Source organism: Crocodylus porosus, unplaced genomic scaffold (assembly GCF_001723895.1).
Source record: "Crocodylus porosus isolate Cpor-Errol unplaced genomic scaffold, CroPor_comp1, whole genome shotgun sequence".
Classification (NCBI taxonomy): domain Eukaryota; kingdom Metazoa; phylum Chordata; order Crocodylia; family Crocodylidae; genus Crocodylus; species Crocodylus porosus.
Window position 1 is genome coordinate 11,926,242 of NW_017728906.1, and position 24,026 is coordinate 11,950,267.

At 45.2% G+C, this 24,026-nt stretch overlaps 2 protein-coding genes across 3 annotated transcripts in view; one reads left to right on the top strand and one right to left on the bottom strand.

Annotated features, from left to right (window-relative positions):
• CD247 (CD247 molecule) overlaps window positions 1-9,929 on the top strand; it is an 81,102-nt gene extending 71,173 nt beyond the window's left edge. The window contains exons 5-8 of the mRNA XM_019528690.1: window positions 1,283-1,318; window positions 3,721-3,777; window positions 6,416-6,457; window positions 7,895-9,929. Of these exons, the coding sequence (XP_019384235.1) occupies window positions 1,283-1,318; window positions 3,721-3,777; window positions 6,416-6,457; window positions 7,895-7,960 (201 nt within the window). The 3' untranslated portion in view covers window positions 7,961-9,929. The remainder of the gene's footprint in view (window positions 1-1,282; window positions 1,319-3,720; window positions 3,778-6,415; window positions 6,458-7,894) is intronic.
• Window positions 9,930-12,615: 2,686 nt separating this feature from the next.
• Window positions 12,616-24,026, bottom strand: part of POU2F1 (POU class 2 homeobox 1) — a 65,803-nt gene continuing 54,392 nt past the window's right edge. For both annotated transcript variants that reach the window (XM_019528684.1, XM_019528683.1), the window contains one exon: window positions 12,616-22,944. In XM_019528684.1, the coding sequence (XP_019384229.1) occupies window positions 22,634-22,944 (311 nt within the window). In that variant the 3' untranslated portion in view covers window positions 12,616-22,633. The remainder of the gene's footprint in view (window positions 22,945-24,026) is intronic.

Here is a 24,026-nt window from a genome sequence, read left to right on the forward strand (position 1 = left end):
CTGTGCACCAGTGGCACCCAACCTTCTGGCCCTGCAAGCTGGAGAGTGGTGCGAGGTCAGTCCATGGGCCCAATCTAGCCACCTGCCTGCCAGATCCAGTCATGCACCAGCAGGATCTGGTGTGCACAGCTACACAGTGGCAACTTGTCCTCAGTGCAGTGGCTGTACGGAGGCTCAGGAGGCAGCTTCCCTGTAGGGGTCATGTGCAAATGGTGCAAGCAGGCTCTACCCCTGGTAGACTGCTGCTGGGCAGCTGGAGCTGATGTGGGTAAAGGGGGACTAGACGCTGGTCCAACCCTTGCCAAGGCTGACTAGGCCTCACCTCGGTGGGACTACAGGAAACCTTTGCTGGCACAGTCATGTCACATGGGAGGGAAGGATTCTCTTGCAACTATCGGCTGAGTCAGCAACAGCTCGTGTGTGGATTGTGAGGCAGGTGAAGTTGCATTAATGGCAGAGCTGCTTCTGCTGCCCAGGGGCACTAGCATAAGCTCACCTGCTGGTTCTAGCTGGCTACACAGTAAGTGGGTTAAGTCAGCAGAACATTTTCCCCCTTCTACTACCCTTCCTCCCCTACCCAAACTGACAGCAAGGCTGGCAGAAACTTTTCCTGTAGAGATTGCCCAACAAGTCTTCCTTTGCAGTAAGCCCATGCGCTCTGGCATCTGCTCTTATTCCAGAGGGTACTTGGCACCCTTCATTCAGGTGCCTTTGGGTGGAGCCAGAGCTGTCCTAACCACAGCATGGCTGGCAGCTTTGATGCAGACAATGAAACTTCCCCTTTGATCTTTTCCGCTTGCCCCCTTAAGAGCTTGCAACTACTCTGAATGGGAAGTGACACCCAGCGGATGTGGGGCAGGGCAAGGACCAAGTGGGCGTCTCTGGATGCGATGCTGTGAAACAAGTGCCAGCAAATTGAAGTAACAGCCCAAATGACTGTTCTCGCTGCTTCTGGGGAGGAAGAGGGAGGGGATGACCTCTATGAGTACTTCAGGGCTTGCCTATGAGGTCAGCAGCCCCATGGAGAGAGGAAGAGCTGGGCTCCATGAGCGCAAACAAAGAAACCACTGGAGCAGCAGCAGCCCTTCAACCCACACGCAAACATATTCCAGGCTGGAGAGCAGCAGGCAGGGAAGGGCAGTAAGGGGTGCACACTCCATGCCTAGGACACACAGACAGTCTCCAATACACAGCCACAGACCATGATAGCACACAGCCCCATGTCTTGGAGGGAAAAGATGCTGATTACCTGACATAGACAGCTTTTCCTTTTGTTTTACAGCAACGAAGAAAGAATCCTCATGACCCTCTCTACACGGTGAGTAAATGGAGTTGCTGCCGGGGTCAGGGCAGGAGGGAAGAGTAGCAGAAAATCAGATTTCCTTGCATGGGAAATGGAAATTCCACTTAAGTCCAAACAGGGCCAAAGTTCCCTTGTGAGCTGGAAGCCCCCTCTCCCACCCCTGCATCAGCTCAGCAACATGGACAGAAATTGCCAAGAGATCAGTTTCATCAAGAAGCTGCAGGGAGCTTCCAGGAAGACAGACAAGGTCCTTGAGGAGCCTGCCCTGGACAGCGAGAGATCAAATGCACTTTTCTGAATGAAACATATAGGGCTCGTTGAGCTGGGTTTGGCCAATGCAACATCTGTCATAAGCTTTCTGGGCAGCTTGAGGTGAAAGTGGGGGAACTGTTTGATTCATTATGGAGGTGGGGGTGCAGTCATGGTCTCTCAGAGAACACAGCAGAACTTAGAAAGGGTACAGAGATGGGCAGGAAGGACGAACAAAGGTGTGGAGAAGCTTCTGTGTGTGGGGAGCCCAAGTAGGTCAGGATTTTCCAGCTTAGAGAAAAACAAAAGAAGGAGGAGAGAATAGAGGCCTAGGAAAGAATGAACGGAAAGGAGAAAATGCGTAAGGATTTACTGCAGGTATTCCTCACTTAACATCATCCTGGTTAATGGCGTTTTGTTATTATGTTGCTGATCTATTATAGAATATGCTCATTTAAAGTCATGCAACATTCAGGTATAACGTTGTTTGGCCGCTGCCTGCTGGTAGGTAACTACTGTGACATAACTGGATTTGCTTAATATTGTTTCGCTTAAAGTCGTGTTTTTCAAGAATGTAACTACAACGTTAAGTGAGGAGTAGCTGTGCAGCTCATGCTAACAGAACAAAGGGAGGACATGCAAGGGAATTATTAGGAAGCAAGTTTAAAACCAAGAAAAGCAAGTTCTTTTCTACACAGTTTGCACTTAACTTGTGGAACTCATTGCCATGAGATACTAGAGAGGTTGGCAGTCTGTAGCAAAAGTAGGGCAGAGCAATGGGGGCAGCTGCACCAGGCACTGGCTTGGAGGATAGGGGGAAGGAGGTAAAAAACACAGCTGCTGCTGAAAACCACAGAGTCATGATTGAAGTCGCGCTGGCGGTGAAGCAGCAACTGTGCGTTGCCACTGCCCCTGTGCCCTGGGCATCCCTGCGTCGCTATGCTGCTGTTGACACTTTAACCCTGTTGAAAAGAGGATCATACAAATAAATACACACAGGATAGGTCCAGCAGTGAGTCTTATAGTTACAGATGCAACCTCCAAATTAGGACTTTCTAGGTCTCTAAATGCTGGAAGCTGTAAGGGAAGAGTGGCAGGGGGGAAAAGTGTACCTGGCTGGGCTCTGCCTATATACTCTTTGCCCTACCATCGGCTCTGCCGCTGTTAAATAAAGGATTCTGGGCTTTGATTGGACCTGGGGTATGACCCACTATGGCATCTCCTATGTTCTTACAGGGGAAGGAAGCAGCTGTCTCCCCTTGTTCCGATGCTAGGGCAAGACAGGTTTCTGATGTGCTCTGTCATCTCTCTGTCCCTAAATCAGTCAGACCTACCTACTTAACACACAAGCCACGAGACCTGAATAAGTTCATCTTCCCTCAGCTGGTGGGAAGGATCACTCTGCTCTGTGCATCTGCTCCCAGAGAGCACTTTGGCATCAATAGCTGTACATTTAAAATAAGCTGCGTCCCTGTCACCTCTTAACTCTAACTGACCTGAAAGCAGCAGCATCCTACTTTGCAAGGCAGCAGCCAGGACTGGGCAAGGTCTGCTAGAGTTGCCAGCAGAGGAGTCTCTACTAACCCTGGCAGTGCCTACAGCACCACTGGGGCTCTTCAAGGTTTGATTCACAGCAGAGCATGTGAGCAGCCCCTTCTTGGGGCCCACGGAGAGTAACAACCTGCCTCCATTCCCAGCCCACTACATGGATCCCTTTTTTTCCAGCCTTTTGGGCCCTTAGCTGTGCCCTGTACCTTGTTTTCAGCTTCAGCTCCCTCTGAACTGGCTGCCATCCACACCCATGCCCAAAAGAGCGGAGGCAGGATAACTGATCACTATGGCATAAACAGAGGGATGGGTGTGGAAACTGTCCAGGATTTGCTAGAGGAGGTTGCTGCCATCGGTGGTAAGGGATGAGGTGTTGGTAGAATCGATGGCTCATCCAGATTAATCTGTGCTCTGTATTCACTGGATCCCCCACATGCAGCCTATTTCATAGTCAGTCTGGAGTCAGTAGTGTGAGCCAGGGCAAAAGGAAAACAATTAGGAGTGGAGCTGAGAGAAGCAGCAGTGGATTTTGGGGGACGCAGTAGGGTATATGCGGTGACAGCAAGAGGGTGGCTTGGCTTCTTGCACTACTAATGCTGTTCTTTGACTTTGGGTGCCAGTCTCTGCAGAAGGACAAGATGGGCGAGGCATACAGCGAGATTGGGAAGAAGGGAGAGGTGAGTGGTACATGCCATCCAAGGGCAGGTGGGATGCTGCTGAGAACTTTCCATCCGATCCAACACATGTGCCTGATACAGCCCCTGCTCTCAGTACACTCTTATGCAAGACATGTTCTCAACATCCAAAACCCCCATGCCCAACTACAGTTGTCTTTTTCCAATAGCACGCACCCTGCTAGCTTCCAAACAATGAATAACAAGTGCAACCTTAAAGATACAGTAAGCACAAAAGGACAGGTTGGACATTTGGTGTCCTCACTTCAACCACAGAAAGAGGAACTGCCCCATTGCTGAGGCCCGTCGCCAGAACAGGCAGCTCTGTGCCAGCAAATCAGCTTCAACTTACCATTTTAAGAATTCTTTTCTTTAAAACTGTTATACCAATTTTCTTCTTTCCCTGTTGGATTTACAAGCTCAGTGGGACATGGAAACAAAGCCATGTCTAAGGAAAAAGAGTGCCATTATTCCTGTTGGGAATATTTCTGCTTCCTGCAGTTTCTGTAGGTAACTGCAACTGCTCTCCTTGTCTAAGCCAGTGTTTACAAACTGGTGCATAGATGAACTTCTAGGGGATGCATGAAAGGAAGCAGCAGGAAGCAGAAATATTCTTGTTGGGAATATTTAAAGGTGGCACATAAATTGTGAAGTGCATCTCAGGTTGCAGAGCTAGAGTGCACACCTGCTACCCAACTTTCTTATGGTGAATATCCCACTCTCCCATGTGAAACCAGCAAAGGTTTTTGTGGTCCTGGGTGAAATCTATGCCCTTGTTGAGTTTCAAATGTCAATCATCTTTTTTACAGCAGCTCTCTATAAAGACTGCGCGACTAAACTTATTTTGAAAAGGAAAATGAAACTCACGCTCTCTCCACTCCCCATTACTCAGACACCTGAAGAGCTTTTTCTGAAACTTCCCAATACAAAAATCACCTTTGGGCAAAGACAAATGGCTGGTGCCCAGCAGGGAGTGGGAGCAGGAAAAGGGGAGAATTGATTTTGTGGCCAAGCCAAAACTATGGGTGAAAAATCCAGCTTGGTCCACTGGCACTGGGAGTTTTTGGTTTTCTCCGGCAAAAAGATTTTTTTTCTGTGAAACCCAGACGCTATTTGACCCCAAAGATAATGCTTTGTTCAATTTTCAGGTCATTTAACCCTTTAACCATTTTTTAACCTAGACCACTTTTTACATAAAACAGCCCAAGATTTGTTTTAAAAAGGGCAGAAAAGATATTTTGACACTTTCAGATTTCCTCCCTTCTTTTGGCTGACGCTACTTGCCAGACTTGCTCAGAGTTCACACATCTTTGTGCCCATGGCAGACCGTGGTGGGGCTCACTTGGAAGCCAACATCTTACATGATGGTTAGATGCTTAGTCTGAAGCCCCCCCCGACACGTTACATTGAGGACGTGATTAACCGGGTAATTGTGCCTTAAGCTGTGACCCGGTTACACGTTCAACCAATTAATGGCACGATAAAATAAGCACTAAGCTACAAAGTTGTTCCACAAAAGATGCTGGCTTCCAGGTGCAGGGCTTGCAGTGACTGCAGCGCTTCGTGCACTGCCCCTGCTATGAGCCCTGCAGCCCATGCTGCTGCAGGGCTTGTAGCGGTGGCAGCTGGAAGAATGCTCCTGGTGCTGTGAACCTGAGCTGCGGGGCTTGCAGTGGGTGAACACTGCCCCACTTGCAGCTCTGGAGGCTCACAGTGGTGGCAGCTTTCTCCCCACTGCCCCTGCTGGGACTCCCACAGCCCATGTCAGCTGTAGGGCTCACAGCAGAGGCAGGCAGGAACACAGCTATAGGAACCAGTGCAGGGGGAAGCTGGGATTGTGATCCCAGGCTCCACCTGTACTGGAGGTAAAGTGTGATGGGATCTAATAATGCATGATCCCCACAACCATGCCTCCTGCAAATTCTGTATGGCATGGCAGGAGGCATGATTGTGGGGAATCGCACATGAGATCCCATTGTGTCTTTACTTGCACATGTAGGGGGGCCTGACAGACAGCAATCCAATGTGAACGCTGGTTTCATCGGCACATGTGCCACAGGGCTGGCTTGTGTTTTTGAAGCTGCTAATCTGAGCAGTCTTGTGCTAGTGCAGTTACATTGCATCAGCATGGCTCTGGCTGCCAAGCCCCGAGTCCTGTTGGAATAGAATTCTCTTTTCCAAAGTAGCCTGCAAATGCTTCCTTTGCACTCAGCAGCTGGTTAATAAATAAAGGCGGTGGCTGAGCCTCTGCAGGCTGCTGTTCAACAGAGGAGTCATGCAGACCCCTCTTGCCTGGCTGCCATGCCAGCCCACAAAATGAATGTGAAGTCATGATGAGCAGGCAGAACCCCCACCACAACTAGCACAAAGCCCCGTTCCCCTCCTCTCTTTAACTATAGGCCACAGCAATACCTGGTTCTCCAGTGGTGCTGCCAGGTTGCAGACAGGGCTCTTGTGGGGCTAGGGTGGGCAGAAGAGCATGCTCCAGAGCAAGAGGCCTTGACAGAGGATGCCTGGCCAGCAGCTCACTTGCTTGTGCAGAGATAGGGTGCAGTTCTAGCACCTCTGTGGCAAGGGAAACGAAGCCTTTAGGCAGGAAGCATCCGCTAACCCAGGCCTCTGTTTCTTTTCTTCCCCAAAGCCCCAGAGGCGGCGAGGCAAAGGGAACGATGGCCTTTACCAGGTAGGTGACTGCAACTGCTCTCCTTGTCTAAGTCAGTGTTTACAAACTGGTGCATGGATGAACTTCTAGGGGATGCATGAAAGGGAGAAGCAGAAAGGAAAGGGGAATAGAAAGGGAGGGAAATAAACAACAATCTCTGTAGTATGGCTGTAACAAGCACTGCTTTTTTCTTAGCCATAGCACAGAATCAGTGGCTCACACAGCAGTATAAGACTTAAAAAGGGGTGTGTGACCCACACCATTTGAGAGGCACTGCTCTGGTCTACATGTTCGAGTCACTGAAGTCCCTGCACCCCCTCCCAAAGAGCCTGGAGCAGTGGTTCTCAACCGGGTTTTTTTTGGGTGGGGGGGTGGGGAAATCAAAAAAAAAAAAATCACATCCTCTTTTCTAAGCGGTGCTGTTTGCAGAGGTTGGAGGTGTCCACTTTTCTGTCCCTTCTTCTGCTTCTATTCTCTTCCTTTGGGGTGCTCACCACCCTTGATTTCTTATCAAGGTAGTCTTACAGTGAGCTGACAGCCAACAGGATCTCTTAGTAGCCTGCTCTACAAGAGCAGCCTTAGTCACAGGCTCCATAAACAGCTGACTCAGCTCCAGGTTATTTCCAGACCACGGTGGACAATCAAAACAGGACCTTCCCTGCTACTGCTCAAAAGTTTTGTGTTGATTTTGTTCAGACTTGATATCGTGTTTCAAGGCCGTGCTGATGCTAGGTAGCATAATCGAGCAGTAAATAGTATGCTTTAAACTGTACCTGTAGGCACAGCACATCATACTTTTAGCCAGTACTTACCGGCTTCAGGAGCACTTCTCTGTCTTTAGCTCAGGAGGCTGTAGATGGAGCCTTTTGGGCCTTGTTTGTCTGTGAATCTTGCATGCTGCCTGATCATCTCTGAAAACACTTACACCTGCTGCAAAGAAGGCCAGGACATGTTAAGTAAATGAAGCCACTTGGCTGAGCAACAGCAAGGGGACAGTTTGGGAGAAAAAATATCAGGGGCTCATGGAATGATTCAGTATCCTACACTCCTCTTTCCATCGAGAACAATGCAATTAAGCCACACACCTGGCTGAGTTACCAGTGTTAACACTGCTGTGCTGCCCAAATTCCAACTCTGGAATTAGGGAAGTCCACGGAAATGGTGCTTACTGCAGTGTGGACACAACCAGATGACTGGCTACATCTGTGCTGGCCAATCTTCTGCTGCTGGAGTTTGCAAAGCACTGTGTGACCACTTGTACCAGATTGCTACATCCATGTTTTGCTTTTAACCCTTTTTCCTAACCAAGGGCCATCGATATTCCACCATGAAGAAGGAAATGCCAAAATGAACAATCCTCTTGTAGCAGCTACGTTAATCCAAATTTACTTGAGCAAGACATTGGGCAGGGAGTACTCTGTTACCTCCTTCACTTTGCCTTTTTTCTTCTTGTCACAGGGACTCAGTGCAGCAACCAAGGACACATATGATGCCCTCCAGATGCAGCCATTGCCTCCCCGCTAACATGGACTTGTGCAGTAGATGGGCAAGACTGAGGGAAGCCCACACACTTTGGGGGAGGAGAGAAGGGAAACTCCAGGAATCCAAACAAGATGATTCTGCCAACACCGGTTTTTCACAGTGCAGGAAACTCCTTTTAGTCATTACGCAGCAAGGAAATAACTTCATCATTTGGAGATTCCCCTTCTCCCTTCCCCCCTCCAAGTCTGCAACAGCAAGCTTCAGCTTTTCAACATATAGATCTGTAAAACTATTCCCCATGACAGTGGTTGTTTCACAAGCTAAATTTTGTAAGAGTATTTGTAGCTAGAGAAAGGGACTAGAGCAGAGTATGTAGGGGCCCCGAGGGCCCTGGCCCCCCTCTGCTATCACCTGAAATACATAAAACTTTCCACATGTCCATCTTGGGGCCCCACCCACAGCAAAAATAAAAATCGGCACCTATGGACTAGAGCCTGGGATTTCTGGGCTCTTCCCCTGCCTTGGACTAGACTTAGGTTCCCTAAGTGTTTAAAAAAACCCAAAACAAAACATGTTACCTACCTCACAAGGGTGTTGTGAAGCCTCCATTATGGTGTAAAGCTCTTAGGGGTCCTCCCATGGAAGGCGCTATAGTTGTGGCCACTGTTTCTACTGTGATCTGCACTAAAGTAACTACAACTGTCCAGCTAAATTATCTTCCGCTGTAAATTCAGCTTAACATTTCTTTAACTGCAAAGAACTGGAAAAAAACTGTCAAGTTATTATAGTGTGACACAAATGCTAAAAGCATGCTCTGCTTTTCAGTCAGAAAAAAAACCAGCACTGGCTGCAACAGGGGCTCAAGAAATCACATCCGGCACGACTAGCTCCTGCAGCACATGAGCTGTATCCAGGAATATGGATGACAATAAATGAAAGCTAGGTAACCTTTAGCAGAGAGGTTTCTTCCTGCAGCAGGACTGGTGCAGCATATTAAGTGAACCATCCCTATTCATTAGGATGCGAGCTGGGACATCGCACACCAGTAACGCTTGACAATGAGATGATGCTGGGAAAATTGGGATTAAATTACAGGATGCTTTAAGATTGGTTGAAGATCCACAATTTGACCTTTTCTGCCGACATGCTTCAGTGCTGTATTTTGTACGTGATAAAAACAAAGCAAAACTTACTTGCTGGGAAAGGAAATGAAGAGAAGCCAAAAAATGTACATTTTAAAAAAAAAAAAAAATCTCTTTGGGATCTTTTCCAAGGTGAGCACAAAGGCATTGGTGCTCAGCAACAGAAAGGATCTCTGGTGAGCTAATAAAGCTGATGGGGAAGCCATGTGTGTGTAATTGTGTCTAACTGGGCTGGCTGATTCTGAGGCACGGTCTCACTGCTACTGGAAAGCAAGCACTTGCATCCACTCTAGTTTACCTTTACATTCAGGGAACAAGACAGGCTGCCAGCTATTTTAAGCAAGAAAAAGGCTGGACAGCGCAGGGGTGGGGAGCAAAAGCTCTGAGCTGAGAAGCAGCAGGCAGGAGTGGCAGTCGCACACATTTAAAAACCACAGACAAGCGCATACATGTTAAAACACTTGGAAAATGGTTTAATGATGTTTACAACAGAAATGAACTGTACAGTTACAGTAAGTTTAATATATATAAAAAATTACAGCAGACAAATGCATCTACACAAAATCTACCATTTCATCCTGATTTACTGTAATCTACACAATCTCTCAATGCCTACAGTCACCTGCAGGCAGCCACTGGGAAAAAATAATAAAGGGCATCTTTAAAGAGACAGCATCCTCCCCCAGGAGACATCAGCCAAGCTTCAGAATCATTGGGTCTTTTACACTTCAGACTCGAGACAAGAGAAAAATGCTTTTTCTTTAGGCGCAAGTACCCCAGTCCCACCCCGGGCTCAGGGATCTCGCTGACCCTGAGGGAACACGTGAAGTAAGTGAGAGGAAGGGAGGAAAAGAAAAACAGCTCAAACAGTCATGCAAAGCAAACCCAAGCAGTTAACATTTGAACTACAATGTCTATTTTTCAGAAGCCAAGCATCAAGACTCCTGACAGGACACTCAGTATTCACAGATCATCACTCAGAGGAAACCATTGGCTGGAGTTAGCAGGAATCCCAGTTTTCCCCAGAGACCAACAGAGTTTAAAAACTAGCATGCACTCAAGGTTCTTCTTAAATAAATTGTGGGCCTCTCCGGCCCCTTCCTTAAACAGCAGGAAAACACTCTAGGACCCAGTTACAGAGAGAGGAAACGTGGGCCTTTAGGGAGAAAAAACAAAGAAAGACACAAGGGTGCTGTCTCTTTAAAAAAGAAAGAAGGAACCCCAGTTGGGTGCGGCGCTCAGTGAAAATGCCATCTGAATTGGTGGAAGTTTGTCATGGAATATTATGTACACGTAGAAACTCTCTTTAATTATGAACACCTAGGCAGTGAGAACTGTTATGTTAATACATACATAGACACACCCAAAACATACAAAAATACTATTATTTCAAACTACTAAGAATAGGACAGTTCAGTTATCTCCATGCTATGACTTTAAGAGCATTACACTGAAACAAACAAGAATTTAAACGACAATTTTTTAATATCCCAGAAATATACCAAAATATACATCTAAGCTTTGGAATTACTGAGGTTAGACTAATGCAAGTGCTGGGTAATCGTACTTAATACACAAGTCTAAGGTTCTGCAGGAAAGAAATTATCTTTGGTATCTGCATCAGGCTAATAATATTAACATTTGGATTTTGCTTTGGGATAGAGCTTGTATGACCCTAGAACCAAACACCCCCCAATCAACTGAGATTAAAAAGATCCATGTAAAAAGTTCCTCCATTTGCAATCCCCCCCAAGTTAAAAAGTCACAGGCATCTACCTAGCATAAAAGGTTGAGAAATACAATGCATAGTTGCACAGTGGTGCTGCAAAAATAAAATGAAATATATAGAAAAAAGGAACTAGAGGAGAAATGAAAAGCTTTTTCTTCTGCTTTCAGGGATTTCTCACAACAGGACAGCCTCTTCCAAGCAGTTACGGGGAGGAGGGGAGGGGGGGAAGCTCAGAAGTGCACCTCAGCGTGTATTAATCAACATCACCCAGCCCCCAAAGGGTTAAAGCACCCATCAGAGCAGCCAATCATGCACCAAAGTCTTCAGCTTCTCAACCAATCTGTGGAGTCCTGCCAGCTGCATCGCTCTCCCCAGCGGCTGCACCCCGGGTTTGGGCCAGTTTCAAGAGCAAGTGTCTTCCAGAGCTAATTGGTGCCGGTGGGGTGGAAGTCACCTGGCACAGGTGGAGCCCACTTGGCCAGGGAAGCAGCCACAGGGCACTGAAGCAGGAAGTCCGTCCTGCCAGGCTGGCAGCCTGCCGAGACCCCCCCCACCAGGGCTGGCTCACAGATGGAGTTGGTGCTGAAGACGCCCCTTTGTCTTTGGTTTGTTTGTTTGTTTTGAGTTTATACAATCATTAGGAAATCTTTGGTTTTGGCTGGAAATTTTTAAAAGAACAAAACAAAACAAAGAAACCGCCCCCCCAGCTTATAGCAGCCACCGTGACCTGGCAAAGCTTCTCTCTCCCATGGGGGTGGGGAACTACATTCAAAGTAAGATGGAAGGGATCAAAGGGGCAGCTTCTGGTCAGCCTGGGGGACACAGGATTGTCAAATAATAAAGACAAACGTAAAGATTTGGAGCATCTTCTCTTTTTGGTCATGTTGAAAAAACAAAACAAAAACAAAGCAAAAAACCCCCCCAAAACACAAAAGCAAAACCAGTGAGTAGCACTTTGGGGCCTGCCTTGCCCTGGCAGCTCCCGGGGAGGGACCAGGCAGCGTGGACGTTGTGTGCATGGAGGGGCAGGGGGCGGGCTATTCACAGACTAATTAAGAGGACCCCTTGTAAGCAAAAGAAACAGTAGAAGATTGCAATTTGCCCTCAGTTTGCAGTAGCTTTTAAGCAGCGACATTCAGAGGCTTTAGGGAGTCACTCCCCAGGTTGCAGGTCACGGGATGCTATAGGCCAGAGTTCAACGTTAATCAAGGGAGGGAGGGCAGACTTGGCAACTCTGCAGGGTTTGGAGAAAGTTAAAGCAAGTTACTCAGTTACGAGTTAGAAATGAGGTATACGACAGCTCCTGTACCTGTGGCGGATAAACACCCCACACTTATTCACACCTAGCCTTAGATACTACCAGAGAGGAAGGAAATGGAACAGCATTGGCAGGCACAGGGAAGCTACTGCACTGATCCTTCCAGCAGACAGTTGGCACACACTCTCTGAAAGGAGAACACCATTTTCACATCTAACTTGTCCTAATTCGCAATACCCAGAGCCAACTGCAGGCAACTCTGCAGTGGCCTTCTCTCCGTTTCAAAATGAGGGCGCTGTTGTATTCCTTGTGAATTCTCTGGGAGAAGATGTCACATTTCTCCTGTGAATCACTTGTGCAAAGAAGGCACCAGGATTCACAGATGCCAACACAGTGAGAGGAAGGACGAGAATGTGGAAGGACACCATCAAGGGTGATCGCTTTGATTTGTGCAGTAGCTCTCAGGTCTGAAGGGGCCCGTGTGCTCTCCACAGCATATGACTTGGCCTACAGTCTCCAGGGTCTTGGATGGAGCCAAAATAAGATTTTTTTTTTATTTTTTTTTAAAAAAGAACTTAAGATTTGTATAGCACCATAGATAGCATGCCAGCACCACCCACAACATCGGCACAGCGCAACGAATAGTGTTTGAAAACACGCTGCTGCTACAAAAGGGGCAATACAGAATTTTAGCAGGTTCCACAGGAATAGGCTGAGAATTTGGAAGAAAAGGAGCTAAACTGGGGGGACGGAGTGGTGAGTTAAACATTTTGCGGTTTATATAAACTTGAGGGGAAACCATTCCCCAGGCTGGAACAGTTCCAAGGCAAATGGTATTTTTGGCCTGAGCTGCTTGAGGTCCTGCTTGGTAGGGAGGTGAAGTACAGCAGAAGGGGTGCTCCATCCTGGGGCAGACCCCTCAGCAGCACTAACGAACCCAAAGGACAGCAGCTTCTCCCCCTTCCTATGGGTTGTTTCATTTCCTTCCTCAGATCTGTTTTCCTTAAAGCACACCTTGTTTTCCACATCTTTTGTTCCAAGTGCTCTTATCTTTGAGAAGTCATTTCTTCAATATCCCTATTACCTACCTATAAATCTAACTAGCTCTTTGAAAAAAGTCACACAATATTAATACCACTTTTACATCATGTCAGAACAACAAGTCTATTAGTAAAGCTTTCAGTGAAGTTCTGCAATCCGATTGGTTTCTGGAGGAAGAATAGCTGGACAACTCATCTATTTCCCCCCCTCTCCCTTTCTTCACAAGAGCTCACCAGGTTCACTGATAAAGCAACTCAGCCCAATAGTACGATACACAACAAAGTATCAAGCTATTCTGGGGAGTAAACAAGGACTCTCCAGGCTCCCCCACCTTAAGAAGAAAAAGATCACCTGCACAAGTGTTTCAACAGACTCTGATTTTGGTCATGCTGTTTCTATACTTGAAGGGAAAAAACCTTTTCCCCTGATGATTTCTCTGCAGCAGCTTGAAACAGGGTGCTGCAGCACTGGGCAATCTTCACATGCAGTCTATCGTCGCAGAGTCCAAACAAGCGTGTGCAGAAAAGGCAGGGTTACCCAACAAAGATGAGAACCTTACCGAAAGGGATACAGACCCACAGCTCTAAAAGGCCCAGCGTTTTTCCTCTTACCCGCTCTGAAAACAGCAGAGCTGACAATTTATCAGTGCCTTTGGTTCCCTACCGTGCCATTGGAAATTCTCCTGGCCCAATGGAGCTCCACGCTCCTCTAGAAATCTACCTCTCCAGATAAAATACACACACACACACACACACACACACACACACACGCGCGCGCGCGCGCGCACGGCCCTCTTCCCCCACCCAATACACCTCAGGAAAAAACTGTGAGGGATGCCTTGAAGTCGGGATAGAAGAGGCTAGGAGCCCGTCCCAAGTTAATCCCACTTTCTCCAGCACTCCCATCCAAACACCAAGACAAGCACTACAAGAGGAAGACCCTCTGCCCCCTCCCCAGCCAGCCAAGCCCTCCACAAACAAACCCGCCCCCTCCCGACTGTCTCACAGTATTTCGATCCTTTCAGGTACACCAGCCAGGCGCTAGGAGCAGGTTAGCTTTCACTTCTCAGTTTGGTTTTTCTTTTGTAGTTTTTGGTCTAGACAGGATTAGCATTGCTATTAGAAAAGGAAGTGTCTAAAAAATCTTCCACCTATTCTCAAGCACTACAAGCCCTACATTCAGTAACAAGACAGGGGGATAAAAGGAACCTGTTTCACTTTTGCTCTCCCAGTTAGATTAAGATGCAACAACCATTCTCCTCCCTCCCCAAAGTTAAATGCAATGGACCAAATTCAGCCCTGATGCAACTCCACTCACCGACATGGATGCCACCTGGGTTGAATCTGACCCAATGTATCCATCTCTCCCCCAGCCTCACAGCATACACACACTTTGCCAGACCTTTCAATCCCTGCAAAGGCCCTTATTATTCGTAAGGAAAGGCAGGGCAGGAGGGGAAGTGTGCGCGCACTGTAAAGGACCCTGAACAGCAACCCAATCAGTAACCTGCATGCCATCACGTGCTGTGCTGCAGATTAGACCACAGATAAACCAACCAAACAACAATCCCAAACCCAGGAGCGACAAAATGTTTCCTTTGGCAAGACAGATACAAGGAAAAAAATTCATGAGCAACATTTTCCTTCTAACACAGTCAACCCCATTCTCTCCCCCCGACCTCCACCCACCCCCACCCAACCCTATAAAGTTGTAACCTATAAACAGGATCTCAAATACATACAGCATAATCATGTTCATCAATCATAATAAACGTCAGTTCAACTAAACTCTACAGCTAGAATTATCTCCACTATTTATAAAGTTTGCTTTTCTCTTCTGATTTTTTTCAGTTTAAAACCAGTTCTGCGACAATGCTAAGCTATGCTGAGGTATTTTATGAAGGTGCCAGAAGCCAGCTACTACCCGCAAGCATTGATCTCACAGCTCTGTGGTGCTACCTCTTATTGAGGGGAGAAAGGGAGAAGAAAGGAAGGGGGGGGGGCCCAGATCATTCCAGGTGGCAGACACTGTGCTGAGGACAGACTGAACTGGATCTCAAGGAGATTCTCCCCAGTGAAGCACACTTTGCTAGGAAGCTGTAGCACTAAGTCCAGAAGATGCTCCACGAACAAGAATGTAGTCAGAAAAGCAATACCTGATGCACTCTAAATAACTGACCGCATCCGTCTGTTCTGGCAAACTGTACTCTCTCCTGTCCGAAGGACAGTGCTATCTACAGATCAATGCACTCGGATACAACCCTCCAGAGAGAGAGGTGAAAACTTAGAGAAGCCTGTCCATTATGAGCAGGTCAGGCTGAGTGAGACAATGGAAGGACAAAACTGTATTAGTTAAGGTGTGCAACAAGACTGGTATCTGAACTACAGTGTCTAGCAACAGAAACAAAAGCATACATGCTAAATTGATAGGAAGAACACAGAAGAGCTCAGCCCTTGGGCAGCAAGTGGAGTTAAATTATTCCATTCCTCCTCCTGATTGATGATAAAAGCAAGGAAAGGTCAATCATGTTTTAATCTGTGTGGGTAGGTGTGTGCACCAATAAGGGGGTCCATGCACTGCCTCTCTTTCACTGCACTGAAACCAGTTTTGATTAAGGTTTGTGGAATCGGACTTCGATCTGAATATGTGGCAAAAACTATAACAAACATCTTAATAACTTGAAAACCAAGTCAAACAACAGACTTGCTTTAGGTTACAGCATGTGACAAGCAACGACATGCAATGTCTACCTCTAAACTAAAATACATAAAAGGAGTGAGATCATCTTAGACAAACGTGCATGTAAAGTGTTCCATAAGGCTGGGGAGCCATTTTCCCTACATCTTTTAACTCTGGTAGGCTCCGATCCACCTTCTACCGAAGACTTCTTGACATCTATGGGAACCAGAGCCACTCTCCCACTCAAGGGGGCCACTTTTGGGAGAAGAACCTGTGCAGCCACACCAAGTGAAGCCATGCTTCAGCCACTTTAGGAGGTCACATATGTTGTTGTAATTGGTTAAAAAGTCTTAAGCAGGCTGGTTATGGATGAATAATCATGAATAAAAAGGATGTAAGCCTTTTTCTTTCAATAATCTCTATGTTTGCATAGTGTGTGGATACACACATACATGAACTGGAGATAAACTCAGTTCTATTGTTTTGAAAGAAGATGAAAAACTAGCCTTGAAACAGAATGAACTGAACAAGCTGGCACTTATAGACTGGACTACAGTTTAGAAGCATGTTATCAATAGCTTGGATAAGATACCATGTTTAGTCTGCTCCACTTCCACTGCATGGCCAAAACCAGCTATTTATTCTATTAAGGATGTGGTGTCAAGTTTCAGTTTGGCATGTTTAGCAAAATACCAACCGTTGACAAACAAGGTAAATCTGAAGTCTCCTTTATGAGCAAGAAACAGCCCCCTCTTTTTAAACTCAATGTTATTCTATGCCAGGGATATACAACAGAGTTGAGGAATTAGTACAATGGCTCCTTCAACCCTTCCAACAGGAGGACCATAAGCCAACATGGACTGCAGGGTATCTTCTATTTAAAGAGTGGCTCCCACATCCAAAACAGCTTTCCACTAGCTACTTGTTTTCACAGTGGTCACAACTGAAGGTAAGACTGAATATGCATATTTCATTTCAATCTCAAAGAAAAGAGTCAGCTATTGTCTACCTGGAACAATGCTTTGGTGAGTGGCATGGAGAATTCTCTCAGACATGTTTTGGTAAGAGCCATCATGCTGCCCCCTGAGCATCTATTGATAGACTATTTTTATGAGAGAGAGGAATAAGCTAATGTTCTTGTTACAGTGTCTGTTAAAGAGATGTCAGTGACTCTGAGGGATATTAAAGACGGACAAAATCTGCAGTATACAGCAATATCCTCTTAATGCTCTGAAGGGGTAAGATCAGAAAGGGGATGAAGGATGAGAGGCAGTGCGATACAGTGCAATGTGAGAGCTCCACCATTTTTCTTAACAAATGGAAAAGGTAAAACAGATACTTAGCTGTGTTAAGGTAAATATCAAGTTATAGTAACCCCAGGGGAAATGGATCAGAAACCACATTGCAAAACAAATCAACCAATGCATTGTTACAGATTTCCTGAGTGTTTTCACTAAAAATGTCACTGTTAAATGGGCATAACAGCAGGCTCCCTTCCAACTGAAAGGAAAAAGGAAAGTTGCAGTTTTTCGAGTCTTCCAATGTATGCAACTCAGATTACCCGGCAGCAGCAGGCCTCTCACAGGCATGGGCAAGCCCGGAAAGAAAGGGGGGCCAAAAATGGTAATTTTTTGATTACCATCATTATCTCTGGCGAAGGGAGGCCTGATACCAAAAGTTTGCCTGGGGTTGCCAGGAGTCTAGATGCAGTGCTGCTCACTGTGCTCTGGCATATCATCTGCCTGGATGGTCTTGCTAGTGGAGCAGCTGCTCAGGAACAACAGCAGCCCATTCTCAGACGAGTACGGCTTACCTTAGCAGCATGCTCCCCAGGGCCCAGGTTTTATGGACTCCACAGCACAGTGGCCTTTTCTCAGCTTGATTTGGCTTTTAATTAATTTGTGAGGCTTTGCTTCTTGAAGGCAGACTATTTATTTTAGCAAGTACTGGGGCAACAGTGCATTGGCACAAGTTATGCAGAAAAATAAACAAACGTAAGCTACCCTGACTCTAAGCTACAGGCCTGACAGGTCTATTTTATTTTGTTCAGATGGGTATTAAGCTGTCTCAGCATTAATTATGTATATGTGCGCATGCATACATATTAGATGACAAATTAATCTGAGAAACTAGTGAAACTCCCTTTTCACCGGTTTACACGGGTTCTTACCTTATGTCAAACACATGCATAGCTCTTATAAGCAGCCCTAACTGCAAGTGAGCGTGTCACAGTATAGAAACAGAAGACAGGCTGCCCATCAGATAAGTTATATTAAGGGGCCAGTGAACTGTAAGTGGTTTAGGTGTATCCAAACCAAAACTTGAATGACTTCTCCTAAGACCAAAATTCACTATTAGTTCTCTAAGCCTCAACCCAAAAACAATTCCTCATCCTCCACTTCTCCAGCCCTCAGGAAACAGTCATTACTTCAATTGTTTTATGTGCCTCTCCTCCCCCTATGGATTTATATAGAGATCTTAACTGCCCTTGGCCATGAAGTGAATCCTTCTGCCCAATTTTTTAAACCTGTTTTTTGTCATGCTTGCAAATGTGAAAATGAGCCCCATCTATACAAATATGGAGATTTTGAGAGTTGTCATGGGTAAGATGCCCTGGATAACTATTAAACGCCCCTGGGATGTGCAAGGCAATTTTAGGGAATTTCTGCTGGCTCAACCTATACAATATGATCAACACAAGAGTTAGAGAGTATATCAAGGGAAGGTGAGGAAGTCCTGCTGAATTCACTGTCCTCAGAAATAATAAGAGCTATGATTTCTTTTTGAATTAAAGTTAACTCCACTCTTTTGAGTGGAAAAACACCACTTCTGGAAACTAATGTTCTCAGTCTGTCTGCCAATATTTTAAGAAATGGGATTAACACTTCTTCACTAATCCTGAAGTCCTTAGAAACAGAGTCTCAGCCTCTGGGCCCTCGTGCAATTGCTACAGAATCTCCATCTAGATGCTTCTATTTCTGCTGTAATCATAATTATGGTTTTAAAACAGCAACTTCCACTGAACTCCAGTAGCTTATTACGTATGCCTCTCAAACTCAGAAATGCTGTGCATATTCAGTCTTACCAGGTAGATGCATGGTTTGGAAATGATGTGAACCTCACCACTGGGTTCTTAGGCTTTGTCCCTTAGCTAAAATACTAAAGGTGACCAACATCAACAAAAGGAAACAGTAATATTAATGAGAAGCAGGGTCTAAGCAGATCAACAGGAGGACGGCACTACAACCAACCATTGACAAGTTTGAGCCAAGCAGGGAGAGGACGGTGTGGTGTTTGGGTCAATTTACAATCAGGTGTTCAGGGTAAGAGAAAACATTTCAACCAACTCGCTGTGGGCAAATGGCTACTCTGAGTCTGCTTTCTCTCAAGAAAAGGTCATTTAAGAAGCTCTCTGGAGTCTGGGCCCCACAGAGGGGGTTTGGGTAGCACAAGGATGAAGGAGGGAGGAAAGAAGGGAGGGTTTAAGGTGCTCGCACCAGAAGTCATGTGACCAATGCAAAGGTAGCCAGGAAAAAAGCAGATTTTTATAATAAATAACCGTCCCAGCTGCATTAGTGTTCCAGATACGTACTTATCGAGACCCTCTCTCAACCACAAAGCCGCAAGAATACGAAGTGGAAAACCACCCTGACAGCTGATGGCACAGTCCTTTTGATCCATGAAGAGAAGTTCTGATGCTGATTTAAGGCCCACATTCTTTGAATTTCCTGGATAAATGAACAGGGCCACTCCTTCCCCCACACCCTGTCCCAAATCCAAAAGGGAACAGAGGATACAATGGTGCAACGATCATTAGCATGCCCATTAGCAAATCAGCTCCTCGGTAAATTTTACTTTTGAGCTTGTGTGGTGGCGAGTGGGAATTTTCAGACTTAAGTACACACATTACAGTTGCAGCTTTCCCCACCCTCTTACTTCACTGAACACAAGTCCCAGGGGACTGATATTTCCTTTGGTAAAAACTGTTGTCAATGTTATGGTCTTGAGACCAAACATAGTGGGTACCAGCATCTCCTCTTCCACTTTTCCCCTGCCTCCCTGAATCTTACCCATCTGTACCTTCTACCACTCCAAAGCCGTTACTATGGGCAATTTATATCCATGCAGTATTAATTATAGCCCTAAAATCTTCTGCACAGACTGAAGTCACAGAGACACCAGACACACCAGGATATCTATATCTATCCGAACCGGTGGGGTGAGGGCGGGGGACCTGTTGGATTAGTAATCCCCTGACATTGTAAATAGAATGGCAAACCAAACAAAAGAAACTAGTCAAAAAAAAAAAAAAAATCAAGTTAAGAGTCTGCCCCAAGGATAATACAAATTACCAACCGACCAACCAAAAAACGTTAAAACAAGCAGCAATTTTTATATAAAATTAATAATAAAAAAAGACAAATGAAAAAGAAATTGTCAGTAGCATCTATCGCCTCTCTGCGTTTGAACTGCACTTATACAAACTAGTCCATTAGTACAGCAGCTTGCTAGAAATTGACTTTGGTTCAAGCTTAGTTTTTAAAAAAATAAAACATAAAAAAAAAAAGTCAAAAACATTAAAAACGGTGGACGGACATTTGTTAGTTTCCCTGCTTGCAGTTCACTAGTTTTGAAGTATTAGGGATAATTGTTTTAAATAGTCAGTGAATTGGGAAGGTGGAGAGTCAGAGGTGAGCAGACCAAGACCACGAGGGAGAGGAAGAAGAAATAGAGATTTCTGCCATCTAAGTGCAAATGTAAATCCCACGCACTTGGGTCACAAACAAAAGTGCACTCAGGTTTTAAGATGCTGCATGTTTGACTTCAATTTATAAGAGATTCCAAGATGCTCCAGGACCACCAACAAGACCAGCATAACGAACTGAACCCACCTTCTTGGAACTCAGTGGCAACCAAAAGAGGGGCAGGGGCTGCTGGAACACCTTCTCTAGCTAAGGACAATTTTGTTTGACATGTGTGGCAGAAACCTTTAAATCCAACAGGAAGGGAAAGTTCGAAGTGAACCGCACTGCAGTGATCCAGTCTTCTCTTTTTAGAAGTCTTTTTAGTTCAGGTACTAGACGGATATATCAAAGAATATACAGAGCCGACTTCTGTATAATCAACTGCTCTTCCTCATCCATTCTCTTCAACTCTCCATTCCTAAAATGCTCCTTGTTACATGGACTGGAAACAACCCTGGAAGGTAGCTACAGTGGCAGGCCAACCCTGACTCTAGTCAGAGATACTTATTGCCATTCTGATCTAGCTAGCAGCATCACTGCTCAGAGACCACATGAGACTATCAAGATGTGTGCAAAGCCCCAGCATTAACTAGGCAGATCAGTACCATCCACTGTAACAGGATGGCCTTTCCACCTGACTGCTTACATCTTCCTTTTTCCAAGGCACCAAATCAGGTGGTAGAGAAAGCAATCTATAAGCTATTTAAAACAGAACAGGGGAGGGTAGCAAGGAACACAAGACTGCTTTCTCACAAATGTATTGGCATAAAAGATGGCAGCCTTTGTTCCAGTAGCCTCAATTTTTATTCTTGTAGACAGAAGCACTTCCCAATGGAAAATTCCCCAAACATTAGAAACACCTGAAAAGTAATATTGCTATGATGAAATAAGCCAATCTGACCTTTCAAAGTCCTGTACCAAGTCCAGCCGGTGGGCAATTTGGACTGTGGATGCCTCTCTCCATTACCAATATTGGCGTCCACGGGCAACTTTTTATTTTTAGAATACTTTTGGTTTTTAAAAAGGCAAACTGGAAACAATAAAGCAGGAGAACCACCACCGTGTACTAGAAATAATCTGGATGCGGAGGGCCAAATCTTACCCTGTGAAAACAAAACGTGCTGTGCCCAGACAAGTCAGATCAAAATCTATCCACTCTGCCAAAGCAACTGAGTGAAACAGAACTGAAATACAGAAGTAAAGAGCAGATTAGCTTGGAGATTTGCACACATCACTCTCTGCCTCTACACTGAGCTTTTTGCTTAGGTGATAAAAACAAACGCGTCCAATCCCTCTGTAAAAGTCACCATATAAATCAAATTCAAGGATGAGGAAGTCATACAAAACATCCCTAGGAGATTAGGACAGAAAGTCTCTTTGTCTCTCCTCTTAACCCTCCCGCTGTGGCATGGGAGCTCACCGAAAACGATCCAGGAGCAAAGACAAACGCGTCCAAACTATATATATAAAAATAATAATAATAATAATCATCATCATCATCATAATAATAGAGATACACCAGTAATACAGGCCTGCCTAAATTGTACCAGTTAAGAAAGGAACCCCCAACATGATTGATACGATTATAAACACCTTGTATGACATAATGGCCTGTACAACAGACCTATAAAATGATAATTAAAAAAACAAACAAAAAAAAGAAAAAAGAAAAAAAAAGAAAAAAGATATTTATTTATTTAGACCAAAAAGAAATGAGAAATCCCCTTTCTATGTTTGAGTTGATAACCCACCTTAACTTGTCATTGTGACTGCTGGAAATGATAAGTAGTCCTTTCACTTTTTTTGTGGTTTTTTTTGTTTTTGTTTTTTTTTGTTTTTTGTTTTTGTTTTGTTTTTTGTTTTTTTACATTTTTGGTTAGAAAGTTCTCCGATCCATGAAGCGATCCTGAAAAGACAGTGTTTATTATAAAATTAGGCAAATGTCTGTCCCAGCTTTATATCCTTCCTGTTTTGCTTTTGTTTTGATAATTTTCCTTCTCTCCCTTGTCCCCAGCAACATGGCGAGAGGAAGCCAATCACATTTTTCAGTTCATAAACCCAGCTGGTAGCCAATCCCACTGCAGAGTGAAACAGGCTGGTAGCAGCACAGCTCAGCCCGGCTCACTGTGCCTTGGAGGCAGTAGTGGTGGTGGAAGTGGCCCCGCTGGCGGAGGCCACTGTGAAAAGAGAGTTCTGGATGGACTCGGCTGAGGTGGAGGTGGCATGAAGGCTGGCGACTGGTCCAGAGGCCCCTGCGGAGGCTGCAGCTGCAGAGACCAAGCTAACAGGGTTGCTGGTGAGCAGAGAAAGATTCTGAGGGTTCAGGAACAGAGGGGCAGTTACGATGTTAGGAGTACCTCCAGCATTGGCAAATACCAAGTTCCCAGTTGCATCCAGTGATGTTATTGGAAGAGAGCCACCAGATGCAAGAGCTATAAAAGAAAAACCAGACAGGGAGGAGACATCAGCATTAACAGCAAAAAATAATGTGGCTATGTGCAACAACTCTCTAGATTTCCCTCCTATGACAACAGTACTCTTTCCTCTACAGATTCCGTCCTCTTACCTCACCCAATCATAAAAAGAATCAAAATTACTTTAAACTGGGACATGGGGTTATTGAGGCTGGCAGAGATAAGAATGTAAGAGGGAGAAGTCCCTCAATATCCCCAAATTATGGGAAGGAGAGAGTGGGTTTCCTTCCCCACTCATCATTGTTTACATCTCCCCAGCGTATTTCCTTATCTGTAAGGAAACCAGAGCCATTGCCATGCAAAAACAAAGCCAAAACAACAATAATGTTCTGAAGTAACATTTTAATGAGTTATATGCAAACAGTGACATCTGTATCTTACATACAACCTTAAGGCTAATTTTTAAATAATTTGCAAATATCTTTTTCATCTGTTTCTGAGAAGACAGGACCCATTTTATGGACTTGCATGTGGTCAACCTAAGGCAGGTGAAGTGAAGTAACTGTGCAAGCATGTGCCACAATTCAACCGTGTAGTACCTGATATCTTTGGAGCACTACTTCACACTACCCAGAGCAGTTCCAGTTGCCACCGGGCTGGGTTTTGGCTGGCAAAAGCTGAGCAGCTGAAGCTAAGCAGAAGCTAGTTTTAATTTTTGTAAAATGATAAAAATATATAAAGTTCCTACCTATGAATAAAATGTAAAAGGTGCGTCTCTGGGTGATTTTTACATTAAAAAAATATAGACTGTAGGCTCTTTCATCTGAATTTACTCAGTATTTCCCATCTAAATATACCTCAAAAAGCATAGGTTTACAGTGAGTTATTTTTCACCAGTTAAATACTGCTGACCTCCTGTTCAAACTGCCCTCCACCGAGTTGTCATCTCAAAATAGAAGACCGCATTTATGATGAAAAAGTTCCTTAGGACCAATGTCTAGTAAGAGTCTGCAGGCTATGGCTGCAGTGCACCTGATCTAAAAATCAACTAAAATCAAAGTGAGTCGTTCTAACCATTTCAACCATTTTGGCTGACGACC